The sequence below is a fragment of the Anser cygnoides genome, chromosome 5 (genome assembly GCF_040182565.1).
Source record: "Anser cygnoides isolate HZ-2024a breed goose chromosome 5, Taihu_goose_T2T_genome, whole genome shotgun sequence".
NCBI classification, from domain to species: Eukaryota; Metazoa; Chordata; class Aves; order Anseriformes; family Anatidae; genus Anser; species Anser cygnoides.
Genome location: NC_089877.1, coordinates 31204298 through 31229308, shown reverse-complemented (window position 1 = coordinate 31229308; position 25011 = coordinate 31204298). Strand labels below are relative to the sequence as shown.

Sequence of the window (25011 nt, the reverse complement as noted above, 5' to 3'; positions counted from 1 at the left end):
CCCATTACCAGGCTACAGTAGAGATGCCAACCTCTGCATTTAATGATCTGCCACACTATCACATAATTATATTGCCTGTGTGCCATACAAGACTACACAGCACAAGGCCAATGGAATATTTCTTTTTCTCTCTGCTTCTCAGTCTGTAAAATGGAGGTGCTAAAACACTTACTCAATTTGTCTATCTCAGAGAAGTGCCTAACTGTTAGTTAATAAATCTTTTTAGAGAGCTTGGGAGGAGTAGGGGAGTATCTTTAAATAAAAAGGAATGTCTGAATAAAGTCTGACACTTGCCAAGACTTTAAAGTGCTGGTTTAAACATTTTGGCCATCATCATGTAGCCTTGCAAAAGTGACATGAAAGTATATCAACTCTGATGCAAAACCTGGACTTATCTGCCCCATGGTGGCCAAGACAACAAGTAATTTATTACACACCCATTTATACAAATAGAGAGACTCAACATAGGTGAGTCGTTGGGTCGGATTTCATAAGGCTAGCAGAGCAGTGTAAACTTTAGAAAGATATCTGAAGTTTTGCACAGTGTAACTAACTCTTCTTGCTTCATTTTGGCCCCTGACACGCTGGCCTTCTGTATTCCCTGTGTAACTGCCATGGCCGACAGGGCTGTGGCAACTTCTAACTCCTCCTTTAGTTCGTATAGCGTCCTTGCTGGGTATTGTTACGTGTGCTAAGGTGCAAATTCTTAGACTAATTCAGTTCAGTCGGCTCAAGGATAAAAGGAAACATGTATTTTCTCCCAGATGGGATTACATGATTTCACAGGTATGGAAATAAAACACACTCCTTTCTAGAAAAGCAAATAATTTTCTATAAATAGTCTAGTCAAGAAAACAAAAACATTGCTTCTGCTGCTCCACTCCCGTCATGCTAGTAGAATTTACAGGATTAACTTTGTGTAAATAGTTTCTCTTCCATTTGTGGGATCTGGAACAGGTCACTACAAGTATTTTATACGCACAATTTTACCATGAGAACTGTGTTGGTTAGCTAAGATTGCTCATATGAATCACCTGGGTTTACTCTTGGTTCTTGTGTGGCTGAGCCAGTCTGCATAACTGGGAGAAAGCTGCTTGCAAAAGCCACTGTGCTTTGGAATCTCTCTGGATTTTGATCAAAAGCCTATTGAAGCCAAACCCCGCTGGCTCTCGTGGTCAAACTAAAGCAGAAGTAGCAACTAAACAAGATAAAGCAGTTTTGGAAACTGTTAATTTTTTCTCTTTCTGAGCTCTCCAGGTCTTGTCCCTGAGAAAGAGGATGTAGACTGCATGTACAGCAACCCCCCCCCCCCCCAACACACACCAGACTGTTGTAATTTCAGAAGCCATGCAGCCACCTGGAGGTGACTTTTCCACTGGCATGTAGTCTCAGCTGTATTTAATGTACATGTGAAAGTGGAGTTATGGTGACTTTGAAGCCAGGCCATTTTGAGAATGATCTAGGGCAACTGTATCACTGTAGTAGGCCATTAAATCAAAGGAATGAGTTGTGCTGATGAACTCGTCAGAGCCTCTGCAATGTGTCTGTAGGTCGTCTCCTGAGACTTGATCTGCAAGATATGAGGAAAGCTTGGAGGGCTCAGGCAGCTGAGACAGTATTGGCTTGAAATACCTGAGGCTGCTTGGGTGGTTGCTTGCTGGTGTTCTTACCACCATTTCTGTGTTATCCAGTCCATTGTTTTGTTCTTTCCCTGTTCTTCATTGCTCTGTCTTTGACCTACGTCTGGCTGCTAGGAAGCATCTTTGAGAAGAGGTTTTTCAACATGTGCCTCCTAAGCTGCCAAGGCCTGACTGTGAATGCAATGTCTCTAGGAGACATTATTCCTACTGGAGAGGTAAAGTGCTGTGGAATATATCCCCTTTCTATGAAGTTAACATTGATGCCTGTACGTAACCATTAGAACTATTTATTGCTGAAATCAACAGCTTTTAACATTGAAAGGTGGGCTGAGGATGGGATTCTCCTCTTCGAGAAAAGGTGGCTTTGAGAGATTGCGTCAGTGCTCCCCGAGCGGGCCTTGGGGGACCAAGGAGTGGGTTGTCAAAGCAGTCCCCCCGGGCTTGTTAGGAGGAAGGAGTAAGGGAACTCTTGGGAAAGTGCCAAGGGACGGTGTATGGGGGAACAACTGGAACCTGGCGGTTTTGTTTTCCCCAAGGCACAAATTGTCTGCTCTCCAGCAAAGGGGAGGGGCAGCTGAGAAGCAGCCCTGTAGAAGTTTTGCAACTAAAACTGAGCCTGAGCAGCTTTGGCAGCAAACCTCCTGGCGCTTTTCTTGGTGTAAGCAGTACCAATTCCTTAAAAAGAGTAAGCTGTATTGGCAAAAGTGTTTTTGTAAAGCACAAGAATAGTTTAGGTGCAAGTGCTGGACACAGGATCCTAGAAAATAGCTATCTTTTCTCTAATGCAATGCTTCTGTTTTGTATGTTCGTGTGAGTAATCCTTGGAGTTCTTTGGTAATCACATGAATAAGGGTTTATAGGATCAAGTCCCCAGGGCTTAGTCTTCTAAGATGCCAAGCTGTCTATCCCCGGACAAGGAAAGCACCTGAGCTTGGGCTTTAAGAACGAGTGATCTTTTTGTAATTAATGGGACATGTCACATGCTTAAAATTAAATCCACGTGTAAAGGACTTGGTTGGACCAGACTTGCAGGTTTGGTACTGAGCATCTTGCAAGATAGAGCCCCATAAAATCACCAAGCTACTAGATTAACCATTTAGGAGAACTTTTGCACCATTTTATACAAGAAAATAGTAATAAAAAAGAACAAAGAGGTTATGGAATGTCATTGCATTCAAAATAATATTGGTAAAAATCTTTTATTCAATTTTATTGTTCTTCTGACACATAGAAAATTAAATTGTTTTGTAGTCTGAAATATAAAATTTATAGCAGGTGATATTTTTCTGGTGCATATATAAAGGAAAGAGCAGTAAATGTTAATATAAAGTCCGATATGAAATCTTACAAGCCAAGCTTTACAGATTTGCTGAGAGTAGAATGAAGAGTGTGATGGCTTCCTCTCTCCCGTCCTCGTACCTTCCACCATCTTTCCTGGTTGGTGTTTTGTCCGTCATTCCCATTCTTATGTAAACATTTTACCCCCTTGTAAATCACCATTGTATATCTGAGAGGTATTAAGTATGTTTTTACTGAATTTCAATTCATTTCAGTATTCATTGCATTTTGTGTTTGATTGTCTAATAAACCACAGATATTTTATGCTTTAGAATTCGGACACCACTGGTGTTTGCCATGGAGTCCATTCCCAATAATAAACTCCTTGGGGGAAGGAGAGTCAATGCAATATGTGTTTGGTGGGGAATAAAGTACAGAACAGATTTATATGGCTTTTCTATGCAACCTCTTCCAGACCAGAGATCTCACTTAGGATGCACTTGGAGCGTGATTCCCCTTAAACTAACAAGGTGACTTAGGGCCAGTACCTTAGCTGTTGTAGGTGGATGCAGTTCCCTAAAGACTACAGTGAGCAGCAATTTCCATCAGCTGAAGCTGTAGTTCTTGATGTAGGAGAAGGGATGAAAACTTCACTCATGATGCACTTCTGAATGCATGTAATTGCCCTCGGGAAGTATGGAGTGGATGTCTTAGAAACACACATGGTCGTGATTAATATCCTATGCATGTCCTCCAACGCTGAGGAGAAAATTCTTTTGTTCATGGCCTAAAATAAACAGCATTGCATGATGGGAATAAAAGACAAATTTTCAAAGATGGGACATTCAGTTAGTGCACTAAAACTACATTTAAACACTAAACAAGTGGCTCATTTCTTTGTATTTTTAAGATATGCTGAATACTTTTATCTTCTCACGATATCCTTGGTGCAGTGCCTGTGAATGACAGTTGCAGATAGGTGCTACTCTGACAAAGTGAAGTTCGTAGCTCTAGGACTTCTCAGAGTGATGTTACCTTTGTAAACGATGGGTACGTCTGCCATGCAATGCTCATTGCCTAAGTGAGATAGTGGCACGGCAGGAGAACTGGCGATGCGGAGGCTGTATCTGTGAGCAATGCTATAGACCAGGACAGTATCAGCAAACAAAGAAACTAGTAACTAAATAGGAAGGAGTCAGGATTAAGTGCTTTATGTCTCTGAAGCTGCTATACCAGGGATGGCACTATAAATATACTTATAGTATATTCTTCCAGGGAGCTTTCTTTTTATATCTAAATGGGAAAAATCATCATAATAATAAAAAAATAGCCTCTGTCTGCTAAAGATGATGCCCAAGTACATCTGAACTCTCAGCAAGTGCTACAGATGGAACCAGAGTGCATCCAACTTTCTTGTTTTGGCTTTCAATCCTGAATCTTAATTAGTTCCCTACTGCTTTAGTACATGTACAACATTTTAATAGTCATAAGGACTCACTCCAATCCACTTTGCCATTTCCACAATTCACTCTTTCATACCAGTAGCAACCTCCCCTCCCCATTTTAGGAACAGCGTAAAGAAAACTAAATAGCCAAGCGTGTAGCTGTAGATTGATGAGGTTGTCACACCATTCTCCTCACCGTTTTCTTCCGACCTGCACTGTGCTCTAATAGATGGATGATTGCTGGGGGAGGGAGAGAGTTAGCAAATCCCACAGCCAGATGTTCAGGGATGGACAGAGCGACCTTCTCAAGGAACCCAGAGGAGTGTAACCGTGTCCTTCTGAGAGAGAAGGACACTCAGGTGCCTCCGGCTGCCTTTGTTTATCTTTCTTTTCAAAAGGAGCACGAATGGGCTCAGCATGGCTGCAAGGATGGATGTTTCTCGGTGCATCAGGGGAAATGACCAGTCATCCGTCTCTTCACTGTGGAGTCTGCCTGCAGCCATCAATCTTGTAGCCCAGCACGGCAGCTCCTTTGGCTTAGTTTGGCTCAACATTAGATGAACAAAGGGAAATGAAAGCTGAGCAGGGGGAAAGGAGAGAAGAGCAACTATTCTCTATTTCACTTTATTTTCCCCTTGTATGGCTCTCTCTCCACCTCCCCCATTATCATCTATTTTTGCTGTATTTTGTAAGGTGTGGAGAAGGCCCAGAACTTACATTTTTAGGATCGAGGAGTTTACAGCATTTCTCTGTTAGCAGAGAGGAGAAAGGAGAGAGATATTGAAAAGGTCCAGATATATTCATATATATATATATATTCATATATATATATTCAATATATATTCATATTCATATATATATTCAATATATATTCATATATATTCAAGGTCCAGAGCCTCCGTTTTTCAGTTTACTGTGGCAGTTTTCAGAACAAGCCTGCCATAGTTTAGCTGCAATAGGCAAGGGGAAGGAATATAATATCTTTCCTCCATCTTGCTATTTTTCTCCCTTGTTCGTCCTGATTCCTTCTTCAACGCCACTTTAGTGTTTTCAGGTATGTACTTCATCTCTTCACTGCTGTTCTATTCAAAAAGCAATCAACAGAGGCATGTGATGGGGCTGTCTGAGAAAAGGTACGTACTGACATCCAAGAGCCATGATGGCAGCTTATGTCAGCAAATGCAAGCTCACTTGAGTCTAGCCTGCTTGATATCACAGCGCCGGGGCTGCATAAGCTTTGCACAAGCTGCCTGAGCTCATCCAGCACCTGTGATTCATGCTGTGAAACTGGAGGTCATGACAATGTCTTCATTGCTGTTGGTATGCAGCCCGTCAGAATCAAAAACATTTGGATATGTCTGCTTGTAAACCTAGCACTGAATTAACTGAATTCAGCACTGAACTCAGATGGGCCAGTTTTGCCTGAAATCGTCAGATTTGTTGTACTTTGAGCCAGGCTGGGAGGAAAAGAGGGATATGAGTTCACTGCCTGTGCTGGAATCCCAGAGCTATGGTCTGATTTTTTCCGTGGTGGGTTGCAATGCGGTTGCTTTCTCTGTTTTCCCCTAAAAATCTTGCCTCTGGATATCATAGCAGAACATGTTTGGCTTACTTTGTAGAAGCCTTATTTAGAGATAGCATTGCTCCTGTTAGCACTGCCCAGTGTGGTGTGTGATTGACGTATTTAATAAATGTGTGATTACATTTACTTTTCAATTTTCCTGGCTAACACCAATGATCTAAGCACCAGGCCTGAAAGAGCCAGGCTCCCCTGCAGAACTGTGGTAGGAGATTTCTCTCTCCCACTTTTTACTGGAGGCAAAGAACTGAGATCTCCCAGGCGTGCACAAAGCTTATTAGGAGATTCAAGACCCAACTAAGCACTAAGACAGAGCAAGGGAACTCCGTAAAAGCAGATATTGGACACAGAGATCTATCTGAGGAGTCTTTACCTGCTTTCAACCCAAATGTGCCATCTGGAGTGAACAGGCTTATGCCAAGATGGGGAAAATTTATACCATCATGGGTTTAAAGGGCTGCTTTGCAGTTTGTGCTGTTTCTTTTTTTTTTTCCTTCTTTTTATCCTAAACCTGAAGCATAGACCCTAAAGAAAAACATATATTTGGTGAAAAGCAGTTTCTCCTCCCCCACACCGTGCTTGTGTAGGCTTTACAAGCGGACACAAGACCTTTCTGAGTGGGGCTATTCAGAGAAATCTCACAGTCCTTCTTTCCTGTTTTCCTTATATAGATATAGCATCATTTCCCAATGTGTGTATTTAATTGTCCCCCTTTTAAACGAATGCTCAGATTTTCTGCGGCTACCCATTTTGCCTCCTTGCAATTTTAGAGAAAGACAAATCTTGTTCACGTTGTCATGAGGCAGCCTACCCCAGATGGCACATTTGTGTCTCGAGATGCCCTCTGGCTGGCCTATTGGCAGGCATTCCAGTGGCTCTGAAGGTCACCTTGTTTACACCTTGCCTTTTCCCCCTCCCTATTCAGAGTCTTGCTGAGCCTGCAGGCTGGGCTTCACCATCTGCATTTTCTCTGGTGCCATTAATCTTCCTGTTTACCATTCTGTTATTAATTCTGGAGTTCACCTTTTTGTTTAAACGCTTTATAGGCCTCTTGGAATTTCTTGCCTTTTTTGTGGCAACAGATCTGAGCATCTCAGTACATGATTTGCTTTGTTCTTTCCCGTTTCTGAAAGGATACCTACCAGCATCTCATGCCATTTTCTATTACAAGCCTTCCTTCCCATAATAACATTTTTCAATTAAATAGCTTCATCTGTCAGATGCATCTTACCATATGAGTAAATATTATCCTTATTCTTTGGGGTTTGTGAATTGGCCGATGAAGCCTGGTATCTGTGAAAATAGTTCAGTGTTTTTCTTGAGTAGAAAAAAAAAAAGTGTTTAAACCTGTTTTTTGTGAGAACCTGTGAGAACACCTTGCCTTTTTGGTGCATTTTATTTGAATGTCTGAATGCCTATGAATATTAAACAAGTCCTACCAAACCCTAGAGGATAGATGAAGGCTATCTCCTTTTGACAGATGATGGAAACACAGAGGGTACCTTTGTTAGAGTTTGGCCCAAGATCACATAGGGAGGCAGCAGCAATGCCAAGGGCAGCGTCTAGGATGATTGTTCCCTATCCCTTGCTAAAATCATTGGTCACTTTGCTGTGGCCTTTCTGTTCTTCAGTGGTTTATACGTGTTTGAGCCCTGTGTGATGAACCAGTTCTGCTTGGCGTGGCTGACTTCTTCAGACAGTGTGCCATGCAAATGTGGCTGTCCTGCTTCCCAGCACTGCCTGGGTTGCAGAGCACTTTGCTCCTGCAACTGGGAGCTTCACAGACACGAATGCAGGATGAGGGCCAGGACACCTGTAATCTGGCTGCGCAGCACTAATAAGCCCTGCCGCATCTGTGCTATTGCCTTTAGAGCTGCCAGGGTGTCTCTGCCTGCTCCCCGGTGCTTTGGGTGTTGGAAGGGCATTGTTAACTGAGCTGCAGCATCACACAAGCATGCGGAGGCAGCTAGAGCTCAGCACTGCGCTCAAGCAAATCCCCCTCCTCATTCCGGCACAGGAGAAAGCGCGGTGCAGGCTCCCAGGAACCGCTGCAGGACTCAGATTGGCTTTGGCAGGTTTATCAGCTCTGGCTTGGTGCCGGCTCTGCTAGGCCCAGTCTGAATTAATTGGGATGCCTGCGCACTGTGGTTGAGAGATAACTGCATTACAGAGATTTATCTCTTGCTAAAGGTATCCCCTCCACTGTCCTCGATAAGGGAGAGGAGAAGCTATGCAAAACATCACGGAATTTGTAGCAAGGTTAAGGTATGGATGGTTTTATGTATGGTTTATGTATGAGGCTAGATTCGGTGCTGTCACGTATGGAAATGGTACAGTTGATTGCGATGGAGGTCCACTCCCTGCTAGAGTTTGCAGACTGTGCTGTGTCAAAGTGGCTCATGTTTTCTGATAGCTTTCTTGGTACTGGATAATGAGCAGGTTCTGCTTCTTTTGACGAGTCAAGAGGCCAAAGGCCCATCCATCTGTGTGAGTGTATCTACATGACCGCTTACAGATAGGTTGACCAAGTTATTCTCTTATGCCATACAGGCCAGAAGCCATGTCAGGGTGATGCAAGGCCTAGAAAGATAAGCAGGAACTTTCTCTAAATCGTAGTCGTTACCCAGCCTCTGTCCCCTGATGCTATCTACTGTGTTTGCTTGTTCTGGTTCTGCTAAGTCCTGGTTGTGGTTTGAGCCGATCTAGAACGCAAATGCAAGAGCGACCATGAATGCAAGTGAGTGCTAGAATAATGTTACTGACAGGAGATATTCCTTTATGATTTGAACACTGAGGGTAGTTATTTGATCCAGCATTTAGCCTGATATTGTAATTCGGCAGTTTTTGAAAAGCAGGTACAGTATACTGTATGTGACAATGATTTATGTTTGCTGAGAAATAAATCTGTAAAAAACTTCTAAAAGACAAACAACAAGAGGGCTGTTTTTTATTTTATTTTATTTTATTTTATTTTATTTTATTTTATTTTATTTTATTTTATTTTATTTTATTTTATTTTATTTTATTTTATTTTATTTTATTTTATTTTATTTTATTTTATTTTATTTTATTTTATTTTATTTTATTTTATTTTATTTTTACTGTGAGATTTTATAGAGGCATTCTATTCTGCCAAAGAAATACATCTGCTTGTAAAGTCCATGTTTTGATGATGGGTTAAGCTAAACAATACCTAACCTTATGCTTGAGGGTCTCTGCTCTTTTTTTTTTTTTTTTTTCAATTTTATTTCTCCCTCGTGTTGTAGCACCCTGAGACATGTTTTAGCCAGGAGCTGATAGAATCTTTCCATTGGATCCTGATTTTAAAATTCAAAGTTGTCCTCTGCTTTTTCTGCAGTTTATGCTGAGACTGAAGAAAGTTATAGTCCCCCCATATCACAGCTTCCTGTCTTTCATCTCTTCACTTTCTTTCCCTGCCATTGCCCCATTCCCCCAATCTTACAAGAGTGGCAGCTTTGCAGTAAGAGGTGCTAAGGAGGCACTGGGACTTTTCAGTCTCCCAGTGCTCCCTAGGCCAAACCTCAGTAAGCTCTAAATTTGCAACAAGTGTTTAATAAGATTCATTTTGGAGTATTAGAGGATCCCATGGCTTCAGTCTGTTGCACCGTGTGGGTGCAAAGCAGAGCTGTGCTCTGCCCCTAAAGAGGAGTTTTCACTTAATGGAGGATAGTCCTCCAAACTATTCTTTCTGTGCAAAATGGTCTATTTACAGAGAAACAAATAACCCCTCGTTTTCAAGTTATCTTGCTTCTAAAACATGTTTATCTTTCTATTTAACCTAATTCTCATTCTCACTGTGGCACTGTTTACCTTGAGAGTGCAATAGTAGGCATGAGGTTCGAGGGTGGAATTGGAGGGGGCGACAAAGGGTTACCAGAGAAGCCTTCCAATCTCCAGTCCAGCCGTGGCTTTATTGCATCTGACTTGGATTAAAAATTAAGCAAATTTGATGTTTACTAGCCTCTAGTGTCGTTTGTTTGGCTTTACAGACCCATTGTGAGAATCCGTGTTACCAGCAGTCTAGTGTTGGGGAACACCCAGGGCTGGGATGGCTGAAGGTCCTGTGGATCGGGGTTGGAGAGGACTCTAAGTGTAGAACTGACACTGGCAAGTTTACTGCAGATGGGTGCTGAATTGCAGTGATGTTGGGATTACGGGCTGGGATAGCAGGGACCGTGGAAGGTGAAGGTTAGATCATAATGGCGGTAGCGTGTAGCAACTGCTCCTGGGATAGCAGGTGACAGTGCAGGAAAAGAAGAGTTTTGAAGATCCAGGTCTGCAGGAGGAATGAAGATCGCTACTGCGCTGTGCTGGCAGATGCATGCTTAAAGAGAAAAGCTTGCAGAGCCCTGCCTGTAGTGTACCTGGTTGTGGTTGTTGCTGTGAAAGCATCCCTTCCAAGGGCAGTAACAAATCACTATAAGCAAGGAAGCAAACATGCTGAGGAGAATCTGGTTGTTCACTTACAGAAAAGCTACAACATCCAGCTATTCAATGTAAAGCATTGTCTCCTCTTTTTTTCTTAAGGGATTCCATCCCCCCTGCCCCCACCCTTTGCACTCTTAACGCTATATTTGTGCCTTGGAGATGTGGAGATGAGCATATGATGGATGGATGGATGCTGCTTGTCTAGGTTTTTCACCACCATTTCCCCCGGGGCACTCTGTCTGCTGGCAGAGAGCACCATCCCAAAAGATGGTATCTTTTGCAAACTCGACAGCTAACAGACAGCTTCTCTCTCTGCATATTTCCCAAAAGAAGAGCAGGCTTAATCTGGTTTTTATATGGCATATTTCATTATAATCTTTTTGACTTCCCATGTTCCCAATACACCATCATAAATAAAACGCTGGGGGTGGGAACAGCAGAGATGCTGAGGCTTCACACTCTTGTGACACTGATAGATTCTCATTTTAAACTGTCATGGGATTTAATTGCTTGCTGAGCCACTGCGCTGCACTTTCAGACACATCCTGCCACATCGTCTTAATGAGCTTAGTGGCTGCATTCGCTCAGCAGTAGTTCTGTTTGCTGTGAATTAGGTGGCTTTTTCAGACCACCTATATGATTTTAAAGAGCCAGCGGTTCTTAAGGTAATATCCTTGGATTTATCCATTTTAAAGAGCAGTTCGTGGACTCCTAATATATAGTTTCCTTTGGCACTTTTTATGTTCCAAAAAAACAGTACCAAGAAACAAAAACACAAGAATCTATGTGCAAAGTCAGTGTTTGTCTAAGAGGGTTTTTGGAAGCCGGATTGCTTTGGTTTGCATAGTAGCTGTCTCTGGCATGATAGATCATGCTGGAACTCACCCAATAAGTATCTCTGTTCCCAATTAGAACTGGAAATGGAGCTGCTTACGAGTGCACAGAGATGATGGCTTGGGTGGCAGCTGCTACTGTGGAGATGGAAATGATCCATTGTAAAACAAATACGTTTCACTGTATAGAAAAAGGGATGGTTGTTTTTAATTTATGTTTCAAAGAGACACTGAAAAGTTGCTTAGCTCCTAATGCGTTGTAAACCAAATGTGGCATATTTAAAGACAGGCATGTGCTGCTATTTTGGTGAATCAAAACTTGCAAAAGCCCACCATTTTGTAGGATTTGCGAAAATGTGATTCTGTTGGAGGCAGCATGTCGACAGAAAACAGATACGGGAGTGGTACCAGCCTGGGTGCTTGTTCAGATGCTACCACTGCAGTTTAAGGACCTTGATAAATACAGAGGTTGTTGCACTGAGCTGGTAAACAGAAATAACCACGTTAATTTAATCACTATGGAAAGGACTCTGCCAAGTTAAGAAACATAAATTTTAATTATATGTACACACACATTCGAATTATACTATATGCACAACATTTAGCTGTGACACCAATAATAGCTTGGTTTATTAAAACAGGAAGGACTCTGAAATAACATCTTTTTCACTGATGATTTTTGGTGATTTCACTCTTCTATTTTGTATGGTTCTGACTTTTGGTCTGTACTATTTCCTGCATCTCCTACGCTAAACAGGTGCTATTGCATTTGCAATACTAATCAAAAGGAGATTTACCTACAAGCTGTCTTAAAATTGTTATGTATAAAAGAATAAGCTTTTAGTTATATTGCTGTTACTAGTAGTTATTACTTGTAATAAAGATTATGTTCTCTTAAATTGCAATGTCTGAAGAAGAGCTTGTGGTACAAACTAGGAGTTACAATAGAAAGAATTTAGAACAATTTGTGGGTAGCAAATGTTATTACTTATATTTAAAAAGGATTTGGATGTGATTCAAGAATTTAAAGAGCCATAAATTCTACGTGAACATTTAAGAAATTGATTGAAACAGTAATTAGGTATAAGCAGTAAAGCACCTCAGAAATGATGATATAGGAGGTTCTGACTGACTTCCCCCACCCTCCAAAAGGAAAATCATGTCTCACCACTCTCTTACAATTCTTTACATGACATATAAAGAATTAATAGATAAGGAGGTTGACAATTTACTTAGACTTTCTGAAGACCTTTGGTCTTCTCCAAAGAGGAACAAAGCATTGTTGCAGATCAAGACTTCTAGAATAAAATATGAAGCAAAGAAAAAATGAAACAAAGAATTTTATAGAGAAAGGCTAAGAGCTGGTGCATCAAGGTTTGGTGTTCAGTCCAGTGTTGTGCAATATAGTAATGAAAAAACTGGAGAGAGAGGGAGTACGTTGTAAAGTACAAAGGTTTGCACATAGTACAAAGTTATCTGGAGCTGTCGTGGCCAGGGAGGTCTGTGCTGGCCTCTTTGGGGGGGCATCTGAATGTCCTCGGGGAATGGGCAGTGGGATGGACATTTTAATTTGTTACCTGTATGTTGAAAGTATTGCCTGCTGGAAGTTCTTGTTCCTGTTACAAGGTTCATAATCCCGCCTAGCATGCAGCTGTGGAGACTGCTAAGACCCTGGATGCTGCCTGAGGGATAATACTGTGGGTAATATGAAGAATATTGTAATGTATTTGTTTAAATGGGGGCTGTGGATTCATCTGAACATATCAGGTGCAGTATTGGTCCATCCTGGGGAGATTATTGAAGAATGAGAGGAAGTTCAGAGAGGTCTAACATGACAAAGCCATATGGAAAAGCTCTCACAGCAGAGAGATGGAAAAGATTGTGACTGTTTATCTTCAAAAGGAGAGGAATAAAAAGAAATGTAAAAAGAAGTTTGGTCAGGAACTTCTATTTTCCCTATCTTACAGCAAGAAGATAAATAAATCTGCTAAGCAAGCAATAAATAAAGTGAAACACTCCTTATTTCAAGCCATAGTTCAACTGTTGAACTCAGTCTGGTAGGAGGACATTGAGAAAAAAAGTGTATCAAAATTCAGAAAGGGATGGGCTATTCTGCGTATTTCCAAAGGACCCAGATTTAGGATAACTGGAAGTGATACTGCATTTATCCCTCAGGACTGACCTATTAGATAGCATTTAAACATTTCTCTAGGTAAACTGAAACATCTTTTAGATTTTTGGAGGTTTTTGTCTCTGAGGATTCAAAAAGTGTTTTGGAAATAAAATTTCCTGACTTCATTACTGTATGCTTTTACAGACCAGCCATCTTTCAGGAAAGATTGAATTCATTACAGGGACTGAATTCATTACAAAGGTGTTGTCTATGGACCTTTGTAGGTTTATATGCTGTAAAGTTTACATTTCAGATAAGATAGTGAGGAGAGAGAACCATTTCCCACTTTGTAGAGCTGCTTAGGAATGAAAATGGCCTCAAGAATCTACCAGCAGAGAAGGAAATAAAGGAGCTGAATAGTTGTTAGCTTAGTGGGCAGATGGAAGGCAACTGCCCTGACTTTCTGTTCCCCAGATATCCTCCTTTCTAATTTAATTCTTGGTTATTCAATCTCCTCAACAGTAAACTGGGAATAAAAGTATTACCTTATACTGCCTTGTCAGTGGGATGTTAAATTTAATAATTAAAAAATGCTCTGAGAGCTTTGCATGAAAAGCCTCCTGGAGTGCTGCTGGTGGGAGGTGGCAGCACCACACAGAACAACCGTGCTTTTTTAAGGTCAAAAAAGGGCAGCTATCTTTAAGCCTACCTTTTCCCCTGACTTGATGTTCAGTATCGCTGGAACAAACAGGAGCTACTTTTCCTTTCATATATGTTTTACTTATCCCCTTCCTTGCTCATTCCCTTTTCTAATGCATTTGTTTGCTGAGTATATCAGAGGCAGGCGTAGCTTGTCACAGTGAAGCAATGTTTGTTACTGATGCCCTTGAGCTTGCTTGAAGCTTCTTCTCTTGCTGAATGTATGATGACCTGTTGGATTTTGCAGTCCTGCAAGGTTCACAATACAAAACAAATGCCCTTTTACACCTAAGCACAGGACTTTGAAACAAAGCTGAACACACAGCTAGAGATGATTTTGGAGGTTCCTTAGTGACTTTAGATTCAAGTGTTGTGACTTGCACATAAATCGAGTCTAAAACCCCTTCTTTCTATTGAAATGTCTGGATTTAGCATCCAGAGGGAGGTACTAGGTGTTCATACAGGGAATTTCAATCCGTGTGATTCTCTGTTGACTTCTCTGTCATTTTTTTATAGCTCAAAAAAAGGAGAAGGTGGGGAGGGTGGTATAATGGGGGAAGGTGTGCAGAGCTTGATGCTAAAAACAGAGACCTGGTTGAACAGACCTCCTTGCAATGAGAAGGGGTCAATTCACTGTTGACCCCTTCCCATTGTGTTGGCTGTCCTGGGAGTTTCCTTTGAAAATCCCAGTGGTTTGGGTTTACTCGGCCTCTCCCTCCATGAATAGAATAGCTTTTGCTGGAGTTTTGCTGGATTTTATGTGGTTATTGGCTGAGCAGTGTTCTCTCACACAGAAGACTTGAGCAAGCATGTTGTGGAAGCACTGATCAGGGACCCTGAATCATTTGCTGGCTTAGAGGTTTTCACATATAGAGCAAACATAATCCTGGGACACAATTGCCCCCAGGAAACAGATTACAATTTACTGTCCCAGGTGGAAGTGTTCATTCATTATTTGGATTGCAGGAGTGATTTGAGGCTTTATAAACACAAGAATTTCTGCCCTGCAGAGCTTACAACTCAAGGTGATAGAAAAGCAGGGAGCTTCAAGCAGACTGGGGAACACAAGACAGTTCTAAAAGATGAAAAGTGGACAGAGCTGTGAAATCAGCACAGCAGACGCTGATTTGTAAGCATTGATCCTGTGCATTATTACTTTATAAATCTATTGGCCAAGAGGAAGGAATTCATTTTAGAAGGGAGGGAGTACTTGAGAAATCCACATCTTGGCATTGTCAGTAAAGAGACATTCAGGATGTCTCCCTACCATAGAATTGCTCTGAATGAACACCTACACAAGTAGGATAGAAGCCAAGATCTACAAGGAAAATGTAATTCTTTCCTGAGTGTATTTTAACATAACTTGCTAAAATTAACATGTTGTATTTGCATGCCTACTGCACCATCTCATAATCCAGTGACAGAATTCCAAAGGGGAGGTATGCTCTGTTCCTTCACTTGCATGGCAAGTTGCGTCAGGCTTCCTCATAAACCTTCTTTGCCAGTTAAAGTCCCATGCCCCAAGCCTCCCCCTGAGCCACACTTTGGTTCTTACTGCAGTGGCTGAGGTTCATGCTGTTATATGGGCTACATTCTGCACTTGTAACTGTGTTGGCTGATGGTTCTTCATTTGTGTAGTCCCATTTAAATCAAACTGGGTGTTATATCTAGTCCAAAATGGGAGTCAATATTCAATGAAAATTCAAGGCACATCCTTTTTTTTTTTGGCTATTTTAAAAAAAATTTTGATTCTCAGCATTGACCCCACATACTAGGTTTCCACTTTGCCACATGTGGAACATGCCCTGCTGTAGGGAAGTGCTGCTTGTAGCTGTTCTATATAAACTGTGCCAGATGCTAAATTATACTAAACTACTTTGCAACTTCAAAAGATCAGATCTTCATATTTGTTATTTCAGTGTCTAGGAAAGCCTTGGTTTTGTTCTTTATTTGAAGCATAAGGAGTTTACATAAAGGAGAAATATTTTTCCCTCTTTTATTTCCTCTTGATACAGTATGTCCAGCCTTCTTTTCCTGTAAGCAAACAGTAATTGAAAAGATAGCAAATTTTCAGCAAAATAGAAATTAATCCTATAAGGGGATCCATAGAGATTAAAAGAAGAACTTGAAGAATTCTCCTTCAAGATAGAAACAAGCTTGAAGGACTGTCAGTCTTCTGCTTGCCAGCTCTGTCTTTCTGCATGTTAGCTGCCTGGGGGAGATACATGCAGTCAGTGTGTTTTGTTTTTCAGAAGTGGATCTGCCTCTGAAAAAAGATGGGTTCACATCAGAAAGTACAACTCTGGAAGCCTTGCTACGTGGAGAGGGAATAGAGAAAAAAACGGACACTAAAGAGGAAGACACTATACAAGAAATCCAGGTAAAGGAGATCCTTGTGCCTTGACAGCAGTGCTGAATTTTACAATTTGTCTCTAAGCCTAGCAGTTTTTGTCGTGTGACAGAATACTTCATCTCTTGATAGTTGTGTCATTCTGCTGTCAAAATGTTATCAAACCATTGTGCTATACTGTGATGCTCAAAATGAACTTGGGATCTCGCACACTTCTCCTGTCATAAGAATCTCGGTCACTTGGCTGTGTTCTGCATTGCTCGTGTGTTGGGATTTTCAGCAGTATGAGACAGTAACACATGGAACAGCCAAACAGAGATGGGTCACAACCATAATCCAAGTTTTATTGCCTCAGATTTAGAATGAGTTTGGACATGGGTTTGAAGTTGTATTCATAACTGCTGACTATAAACAAAAACATGTAGTTGCTTTGTCTGGTTTTGCTTATACTGACAAGTCTTCAGGAAGTATGCAAGCAAAATAAATAATTAAAAATATGCTAATGTTAATTATCTCAGTTATCATTAGTGATGCAGGTATGAGAACTATTGCCTCTTTGCATGCATTATGGTTTGAAAGTTACAGTTGCCAAAATTCCACTTCATTCTTTAAAAATATTAAAAATAGAAACACATTTGTGGGTCTGTCACAGAATGAATTCAGCTAATATAAATGTTTCTTATATAAGGGCATCTCACTTTATAAAGACATCTTAAATTGCTGGGAAAACAGGCCTCTCCCATAGGAGCAGCAGCAAATCTTTGGTGATGGTACAACACCATTGTGCTATTTGATTCTCTGTTAGTGATTTTTAGGGAGAACCATTAGCAACATGTCAAACTTGGTTGTTTTGGCTGAGATACAAGATCATAGAATCATAGAATGGCTCAGGTTGGAAGGGACCTTAGAGATCATCTAACTCCAACCCCCCTGCCATAGATAGGGATGCCATCCACTAGATCAGGTTGGCCGAGGCCCCATTCAGGCTGGCCTTGAACACCTCCAGGGATGGAGAATTCACAGCTTCTCCTGGCAACCTGTTCCAGTGCTTCACTAGCCATACAGTGAAGAATTTTCTTCTAATGTCTAGTCTAAATCTATCCTCTTGTAGTTTAAGACCATCTTTAGTTTAAGACCATTTAGTTTAAGATGTGGCATTTATACCTGAAACTAGTAAAATTTTGAGTGGCCAACCCCATGCCAAATGAAACAGAAGAGCATGGGGCTTCAAATCTATATTACGTGGAGATCAGCCCTGCTCCACTGAAATTTCACATATTGTAAGGGCAGCAAATTAGGTCTCCTGTTCCCAGTAACACAGGTAAAAGAGCACTGTCAGAGAGGAAGTGTCCCATGTTCACTGAGTGGGGAAGAGTTCTGTACAAGGTGCCACATGTGTTTCCTTTCTCAGTGGTGTATCTGGCTCTAATAAGGTGAGAGCCGTAAAGCCCTGTTCATACCTACTTTCAAAGTCACAAGAAGTCATGGTGCAGCACCATTATGAGATCAACAGGTGCCTTTGAATGTTACTTTGCGAAGTGAGCTCCCAAATTATCCCCAACATCAGTCCAAGGAAAGAGACTTCAGAGATGGTAGAACTAGCACACGTCTGGTCATTAAAGAGCAGAGAGGGGATACCACAACATACTATGAGTTTTTAGCTAAACTGCCTAAGCTGTGACCTGTCATCTGTAAAGTAGTTTCATCAGAAGAGACACAAAAGGCTTGTCTTGCTGTTGTTTCTTATGCAAGCACAGTTTAGCTGGATTCAGTCTGTACGATGATTACTGGAGCCTTTACTAGTGGCCAGCTTTCAGTGTGTACTTCATCACTTGACAGCTAGACTGTAACAGATCAAAATCATGATCAGGGTCCTTCATCCATATCACAAATAGAAAATACAGATATCTCTTTTGTTACTTTGCATGCTCTTCTATGCCATAACTTGAAAGGACCCAGGTTCAGTGGTAAGATGAGCAGGTGGGATAGACACAGGTCTAATTCCCACCTCAGTCCCAGTCACATACCAATCTCAAACTCACAGTATCTGTTAGTAGAAGACTTGGTGCTTAGCTGTGCTGAAGTACATTGGGCTGGGAAACTCTTTTAGAAAGATAGAATAGGAAAATAACAGTTACTTTGCTAAAAGGGTAAGGGTTGCCCCTGCTAAATAGATGCAGTCACTGGGGTCTGCTGTACAGCTGGTATTTAACAGAGTTGAGGATTTTGCCCTGCTATAAATTAGTATTGAATGTGTGTCTCCATCATTTGCTGGAGAAGACTTAGAATAGCCTTTTGACCATGCATCAGAAAGGCTATGCCCTTTCTACTGAGAATTAAAGCCGTTATACTGGCAGTGTCATCAAATTCACACATGGTTACTTATTCTCCATGTCTCAAATTAATGCTGGAATTTAAAATGAAGAAAGTGGTTTGTAATATTTTTCTTAACTGCACATGTGTAACATTATCAGTATAAACTAGCTCCTTCCTATTCCACATGCAATATGGTGGCGGCCTTCTCTTTTTTTTTGGAGAAGATTTATGACATGAAGCACATGAAAATTTAAATTCATATCAGTAAGCTTGCATATTCTCTTACATAGCACTTGTCTCCTCATGTACAACATTTCCAGAGTGCTCCAGTTTTCTAAGACCTAGTTGATCGATGTATGTGAATGCCTGAATTTTGAAAAAACATTTTTTTGTATGTAGAACTGGAACTTGCTTAACTCTTCCACACTCTAGTATTTAGAAGTCCAGTATTATGTGAAATTAGATTTCATGATGGTCTAATCTCATTAATAGCCTCCTGAGATTTAAAAATAAAAGGAGCAAAAGCCAGATGAATAACTTTTCATTTGAAGAATGAAGAATTCTTCAACTGGCTTTTGTTCCTTTTGTTTCTTATCAATTGAAGATTTTCTACCAGGTTCAAAGAACTACTTATTCTTTTTAAAAAGAATAGGACACTGTCCAATATTAATTGTAAAAACATGGCCGATAAAATAAGAATAAACTTTTATGGCTGGTCTTCCAAGTGCAGGCTTTTTCTTTAAGTATAGTCTCTCTTGTTTCCACAAATGCAGAATTCAGTGCTTGAGGTATGTAGGAAGGAGACAAAGCCTCTATGATTTGCTCCTGTTCTCCCTCTGCTGGCTCTCCAATAGCTGTTAACTAGAAATTATTGGGAAGTGACAAACACAGTAAAAGATTAAAAAAAATCCAAACAATACCTCCCCATCAGTTTAAAGTCACACTTTTGAATCTGCATCCTGGCTAAATGTTGTTGTGGTTTAACTGGATGGTGTCGTGGCAAAGGTAAGTCAGTGGTTCCAGAGTAGCCCCTTATGAAATGGCATCCATATCATGAATGGCAGGAGTGGCTGGGGCCCTTTTTTTGCTTTGTTTGCTACAGGGATGCCAAAGGTTGAGAGGATTTCAGCAAGACATCTTTCCACATTAGTGTTGTGATGGTCTGTCTTGCATTTGTCTGTGCTATGTCCGATTTGTGCATGTTTTCAGGGTGTCTGGCCTGGGTTTTGTCATCTAGAGGTTACATTTCAGATCAAGAGAAAAGGGTTGAAATTCCCTGACACAGTTATGTGAGATGACGAATTATTGTTATTATTTTCATTATTATTCCTATTAAATATTTAACTGAAGAAGCTATTGTTCCTATTAACTTCAACGAGACCTATACTTCCTCAGCCTTCTCATGCAGCAAGACCCTTGCTTCCAGGTTACAGAGTTGTGCCTATGGTGTAAGCCCTGAAAGATGTTACTTTCTAGTTTCACTAAAGATGCTGGAATATATAGAGGAATTTTCTCTATTTTTGCAAAACAGATAAAATTCTAAGCTGCCAAGGAGAAAACAAGTACTGACTTCTATCTTCTTAAAGTGCATGCTCAACATTAGAAGAAAACAAAACAATTTAAGTTGCAAGAAACAAAAATCAAAAAGTCATGCAAACCATTCCCCAGGAAGGGCCTGCATGAGGATACTACTTGTGCTGTCTTGGGGCATCAGCGCTCAGCAATGCCACTATTATTTCCTAGGAAACTTTTTTCCTTGGTTGACTGATATCAGTGGTATTTTTTAATAAGAACTCCTTGAGGAACTGAGGGTGGAAGGGAAAGCAGATTTTGCTTTAGCAGAAAGAAATAGGGGTTCTGGGATCTGATTTGGCATTATATCATTAATCAACTGTAATTTAATAACGTGCAGTCTCTGTGGAAAAAAGCAGCAGTTGTTCGTATGTGTCATCTTCTTTTCTTCTAACCATTCCTGTTTATTGTTCAACCACAGAGGGTTTTAGAAAATGATGAAAATGCAGATGAAGTAAATGAGGAAGAGGATTTGGAAGAAGATATTCCAAAACGAAAGAACAGGCCTAGAGGACGGGTATGTTGAGAATGTACTGGAATAGAAAGGAAGGAAGCAAACCTCTTCTTTCTAGTGTGTATTTTTCACATGTATTATATATGCAAAGTGTATATCCATGGATATATGAGAATGATAACCTTGTAGATACTTTTCAGTCATACCATCAAAGATTTTTAAGTATATTTTACTTTATTTTTGTAAATTATCAAGTAAAGAGACTTCTTTGAGAGTAAAAAGTTGGGGTGCAGTTATTATTGTGCTGTATTTATAATTTTAATGTGAACTGTAACAATTATGGTGACATCCTGCTATTACAATGCTCTTATTTAAAACAGCATTTACTAATTACAAAAAAAGCAATATATTCAGTCACAACAGCCAAAATAATAATAAAAAAAGTGTTAGTAAGAGTAACTTGAACTGTGTTATTATGTTTTGCAGCTTTCTCTAAGGTAGCACTTTGTGGCTGATATTTTGGCCTTCTTGAACCCATTGGCAAATAATCCATTTGCTTAAAATGGGCAATATTTTATCTTTAGGGGAATCCGTGTCCCTTCTCTTACCTAAGATGTCTTTTCACAATTTCAGTAGGGTGCCAGTTAAGTAATGAAGTCAACATTTTAATACTTGGAATCAATATTTTCAATTGTGGCCCCTTAAGCTAGGCATCTAAATAAAAGGGAACACAATTCTCAGAAGTTTCAAGCATTTTCATCTCTCCTTGGTTCCAGTGGATGCTGCAGGGGCACAGGAGCTCTAGAAGTACCTTTTGATGTGTTTATAGGAGTCAAGCAAGAAGGGCCACATTTTAGGCCAAATGAGCAGGATATAATAGCTTTTGAATAAGAGAGGGACATGAAACCACATTGAATACCTACAATGTACTCATGCATCAAACCCTCTCTTTTGGTTTCTTCTGTTGTTGTATTGTTTCAGTTTTCTGCTCCTCTTTATTTTGGAGCTTAAGTCCTTTAATATAAGATCAAAGCACTTTAATAACTGGATAAGTATATATTTCACCTTCCTTATTCTCAAAATCACCTGAACCAGTTTCTTTCTTTCTTTCTTTCTTAGCCAAAGACCCCCACCTGGAAAAAAATTTTCCAGAAAAATGTAAGTTTCAGAAAATTTGTATGAACCAGTAACCAAAACCAGGAGTTAGAGTCGATATGTGCACACAAGCTTGAATGTAGCTATCAGCTAATATTCCAGGCTAACAACTCTTTTCTTATAAGCTGCCCTCACATAAGTTGTGCATGCTAGTTAGGGTAAGTGAAGGAGAGTGAACAGCTAGAAGAAATATACTACCTGGGAGAAGGGAGTTAGCAGTATGCAGATATCCCAGGCCTACACAAAGTTCTGAAGTTACTGTTATGTGCAATGTTGTTCTCCCCTGCTCAGGAAACTGTTTCAGGATAACTGTAGTATTTTTTCTCTGCTACTGTAGGGAGAGGAGTTGGAGGGTAGTAGATGTCATTTTAAAGTGTAAATTTATTACTTATTTTCTGCCCTAGAACTGGCCCCCTGTTAAGAACAGGAACAGCCTTTTTTGTTGCTAACTAACTCCCACTCTGCTAGTGCCCTGGCTTCATTCAGTACAAAAAAAAAAAAAAAAAAAAAAAGAGAAGTTTGAAGAGTGCCAAATACTTTGAGCAATTTTCATTTTTATTTAATGGCATCAATAACCAAAGTAAAATGTGGTATAAATTAGGATTTCAAAATTAGGGCCAGATACCCTAGCTGTTGAAAACTTGTAAGCCTGAGCTGAAGCCTGAATTGCGTCTTGTTATGAGTGTTTTGTAGCTTTTCAAGCAACCCTTTTATAATGTTAGCCTGACTCAGTGTAGGGAATCGGGACTGAGGATTTCAAATTAGGGGATATGAAACCTAAGCAGCACTCCATTTCTGGGAAGGAGGTTGTCAGGGTGTTTTTAGAGGACAGAAGCGGGGAAAGGATGTCCATAGGAAACTAGATTCTGCAGAGCGTGGCCTTTGGGGATTCAGAGAAGGAATAAGGGCTGGAGGCATTGATGTAGAATGAATGCAGCAGAACTACTGCTCTGGACATTCCAAGTTGCACATGCCTCTTCCTTTTCCTGCAGCATGATTTTATTTTTAATCCTCAACTTCTCCATCCGTCCCTCTGGCTACTCTCTCTGGCTGCTTCAGGACTGCTTCAAGGCTGCTGTGCCATAGCTTCCAGGCCTCACATGTCAAGTCTCTTAGTCTTTGCTACGTCCTGTCAGGAAAATGAAGACAGTTGTGGATGACCGAGTGCAACAGACTGGAGTGCCGACAGCAAGCACGTGGCACTCGGTTAAGAGCCTTTGGTGCAGCTGCTAAGTTAGCTACCCCCTCAAAGCTAGCCCTGAAACCATGGGAGCATTAGGAAGGACACTGAAAGCTGAAGAGATGGATTTACAGAAGGTTTTTGGTATCTTTGCTGGACAGGGAAAATGTGGTAGGAGCTAGGAGAGAGAGTTTGTTAGGTGGTATGAGAGGAATGCAGCTGCATCTGTAGAACTGTGTGTTCCTCAGCTGAATATCCCATAGCACATTTTCAAAGGCTCTGAAGGTGTTTAGGAGCCCAACTCCCAGTGAAAGTCATTGACTTGTAAAATTTCCCTGTGTGTTCAGTGCATGAAAAAGTACATCTGACATGTGGTCATGACATGAACACTGTACCTTTGCCTTTCTGCAGAGAACTGTTTGAAGGGAAACAGCTGGCTGCAAGACTGGTGAAACTCTGAGCAGCAGACCTTAAATTGCCATCCTCTTCTGAGAGGTGTCAATGTAAAAATAGTATCTTCTTACTCAACAGACCTGTTCTCAGTGTATAAACAGACAAACCTACTGACTAGTGACAAAAAAACCCAAACTTTACAGCTTTTTCACAGCCCTGAAAAGCCAATGCAGCCTGGTAGGATAGGGAAATGGGATTCTAATCCAGGTACCAGCAGAAATATTTATTAAGGGCCAATCACTTTTCTCTGTGAAGACTGTGATGAGCTGAGGGTTGTACAGCAGCTGAGACAGACCTAAATTCAGCTTACAGCACATTTTGTAATGGTGATGGAAGAAAGGAACTAGCCTGGGATTGATTTCATAGCTCAGAGGGGGTTTACAGAGCTGGCAGTCAGAAATAAAAATATTGTAGACTAATAAGCTGATTTTTATGCGATATGGTCAGTGAAGTAGCTTCCAACAAACAATTGTTGATGGGTCCTTTTCCAGGGTGAAACTGCTTTTCAGTTCACCCTTAAAAATCTCACTGCGTGTGCGTACTGATCTGCACAGAGGTCTTGGCAGAAGGCAAAGCTGTACTTGTCATACCTAATAGTATTTACACCATCCAGAGAGCTGCAAATCCATGTCTCTCCTTCAGGACTGTGTTAAGAGTTAGACCTGAGCAATCCCGAGGAAATAATACATGACATTTTTGTAAATCCCTGTTTTGACAGACTGTGGTAGGCGAGCGTAAAACAGTTCCTTTTTCCTTCTCTTTAGATGTCCAGTGGAATGCAGCTCAAATATTGCTAGTTCAGTCCAAAATCCACAGATGAGGGACAGAGATTATATGACTGCTTAGTATCTGGGGCACTAATATTCTCAGAATTTCTACATCTTCTCCAGCTTTACTTGCTAAAGCTCTGTTCCTTTCTTATTTTCACATGCAAACGCTTGAAAGATTTGAGTCAGGTGGCCTTGCCTAGGGCGAGAGACATCAACAGTTTAATAAGAGGTGCGGCAGAAACAATTTTGTTGCTTTTAGCCAGGAATAGATTAGCTGGCAGAATTACTAAAGGGCTATGTAGCCATCCACCTGCAGATCACTTTCCTCATATGAAGATCAAGTCTAAAATTATTGTCATCTGCAGACTGTACATTAACTATCATTAAAGAATTGAAGGCCTAGGCTCAGTTTCCAGTTCCACATCAAAACCGCTGCCGTTGGATAGATATGAGCTGTCCCCTTGTTGTTGTCTGGCCTGAGAAGGGTCAGGACCAAGTGTCTTTGATGCTGAACTCCACTCTTACCTCTCAAGCTCAAGACAGAGCAGTGTGTGCTATGGACAAACAGAGGTTTTCCAGGGCTGCCAACTTGCTGTGTTTTAGGAACACAAAACTGCAAAGAGACCTTTCTGGGTAATTCCAGTTCTCCACTAGTGCAGGTAGCCATACTACCTCTTTTCCACTGACTGACCTAAGCTCCATGTTGTAGTGAACCATGGTATCTT

At 40.8% G+C, this 25011-nt stretch overlaps 1 protein-coding gene across 5 annotated transcripts in view; it reads left to right on the top strand.

Moving 5' to 3' along the window:
• DPF3 (double PHD fingers 3) overlaps positions 1–25011 on the top strand; it is a 162732-nt gene that overhangs the window by 80089 nt on the left and 57632 nt on the right. For 3 of the 5 annotated variants that reach the window (XM_066998678.1, XM_048065247.2, XM_048065245.2), the window contains exons 4-6: positions 16289–16416; positions 20696–20791; positions 21848–21886. In XM_066998678.1, the coding sequence (XP_066854779.1) occupies positions 16289–16416; positions 20696–20791; positions 21848–21886 (263 nt within the window). The remainder of the gene's footprint in view (positions 1–16288; positions 16417–20695; positions 20792–21847; positions 21887–25011) is intronic. The other 2 variants (XM_013191468.3, XM_048065246.2) reach the window with 1 other exon arrangement.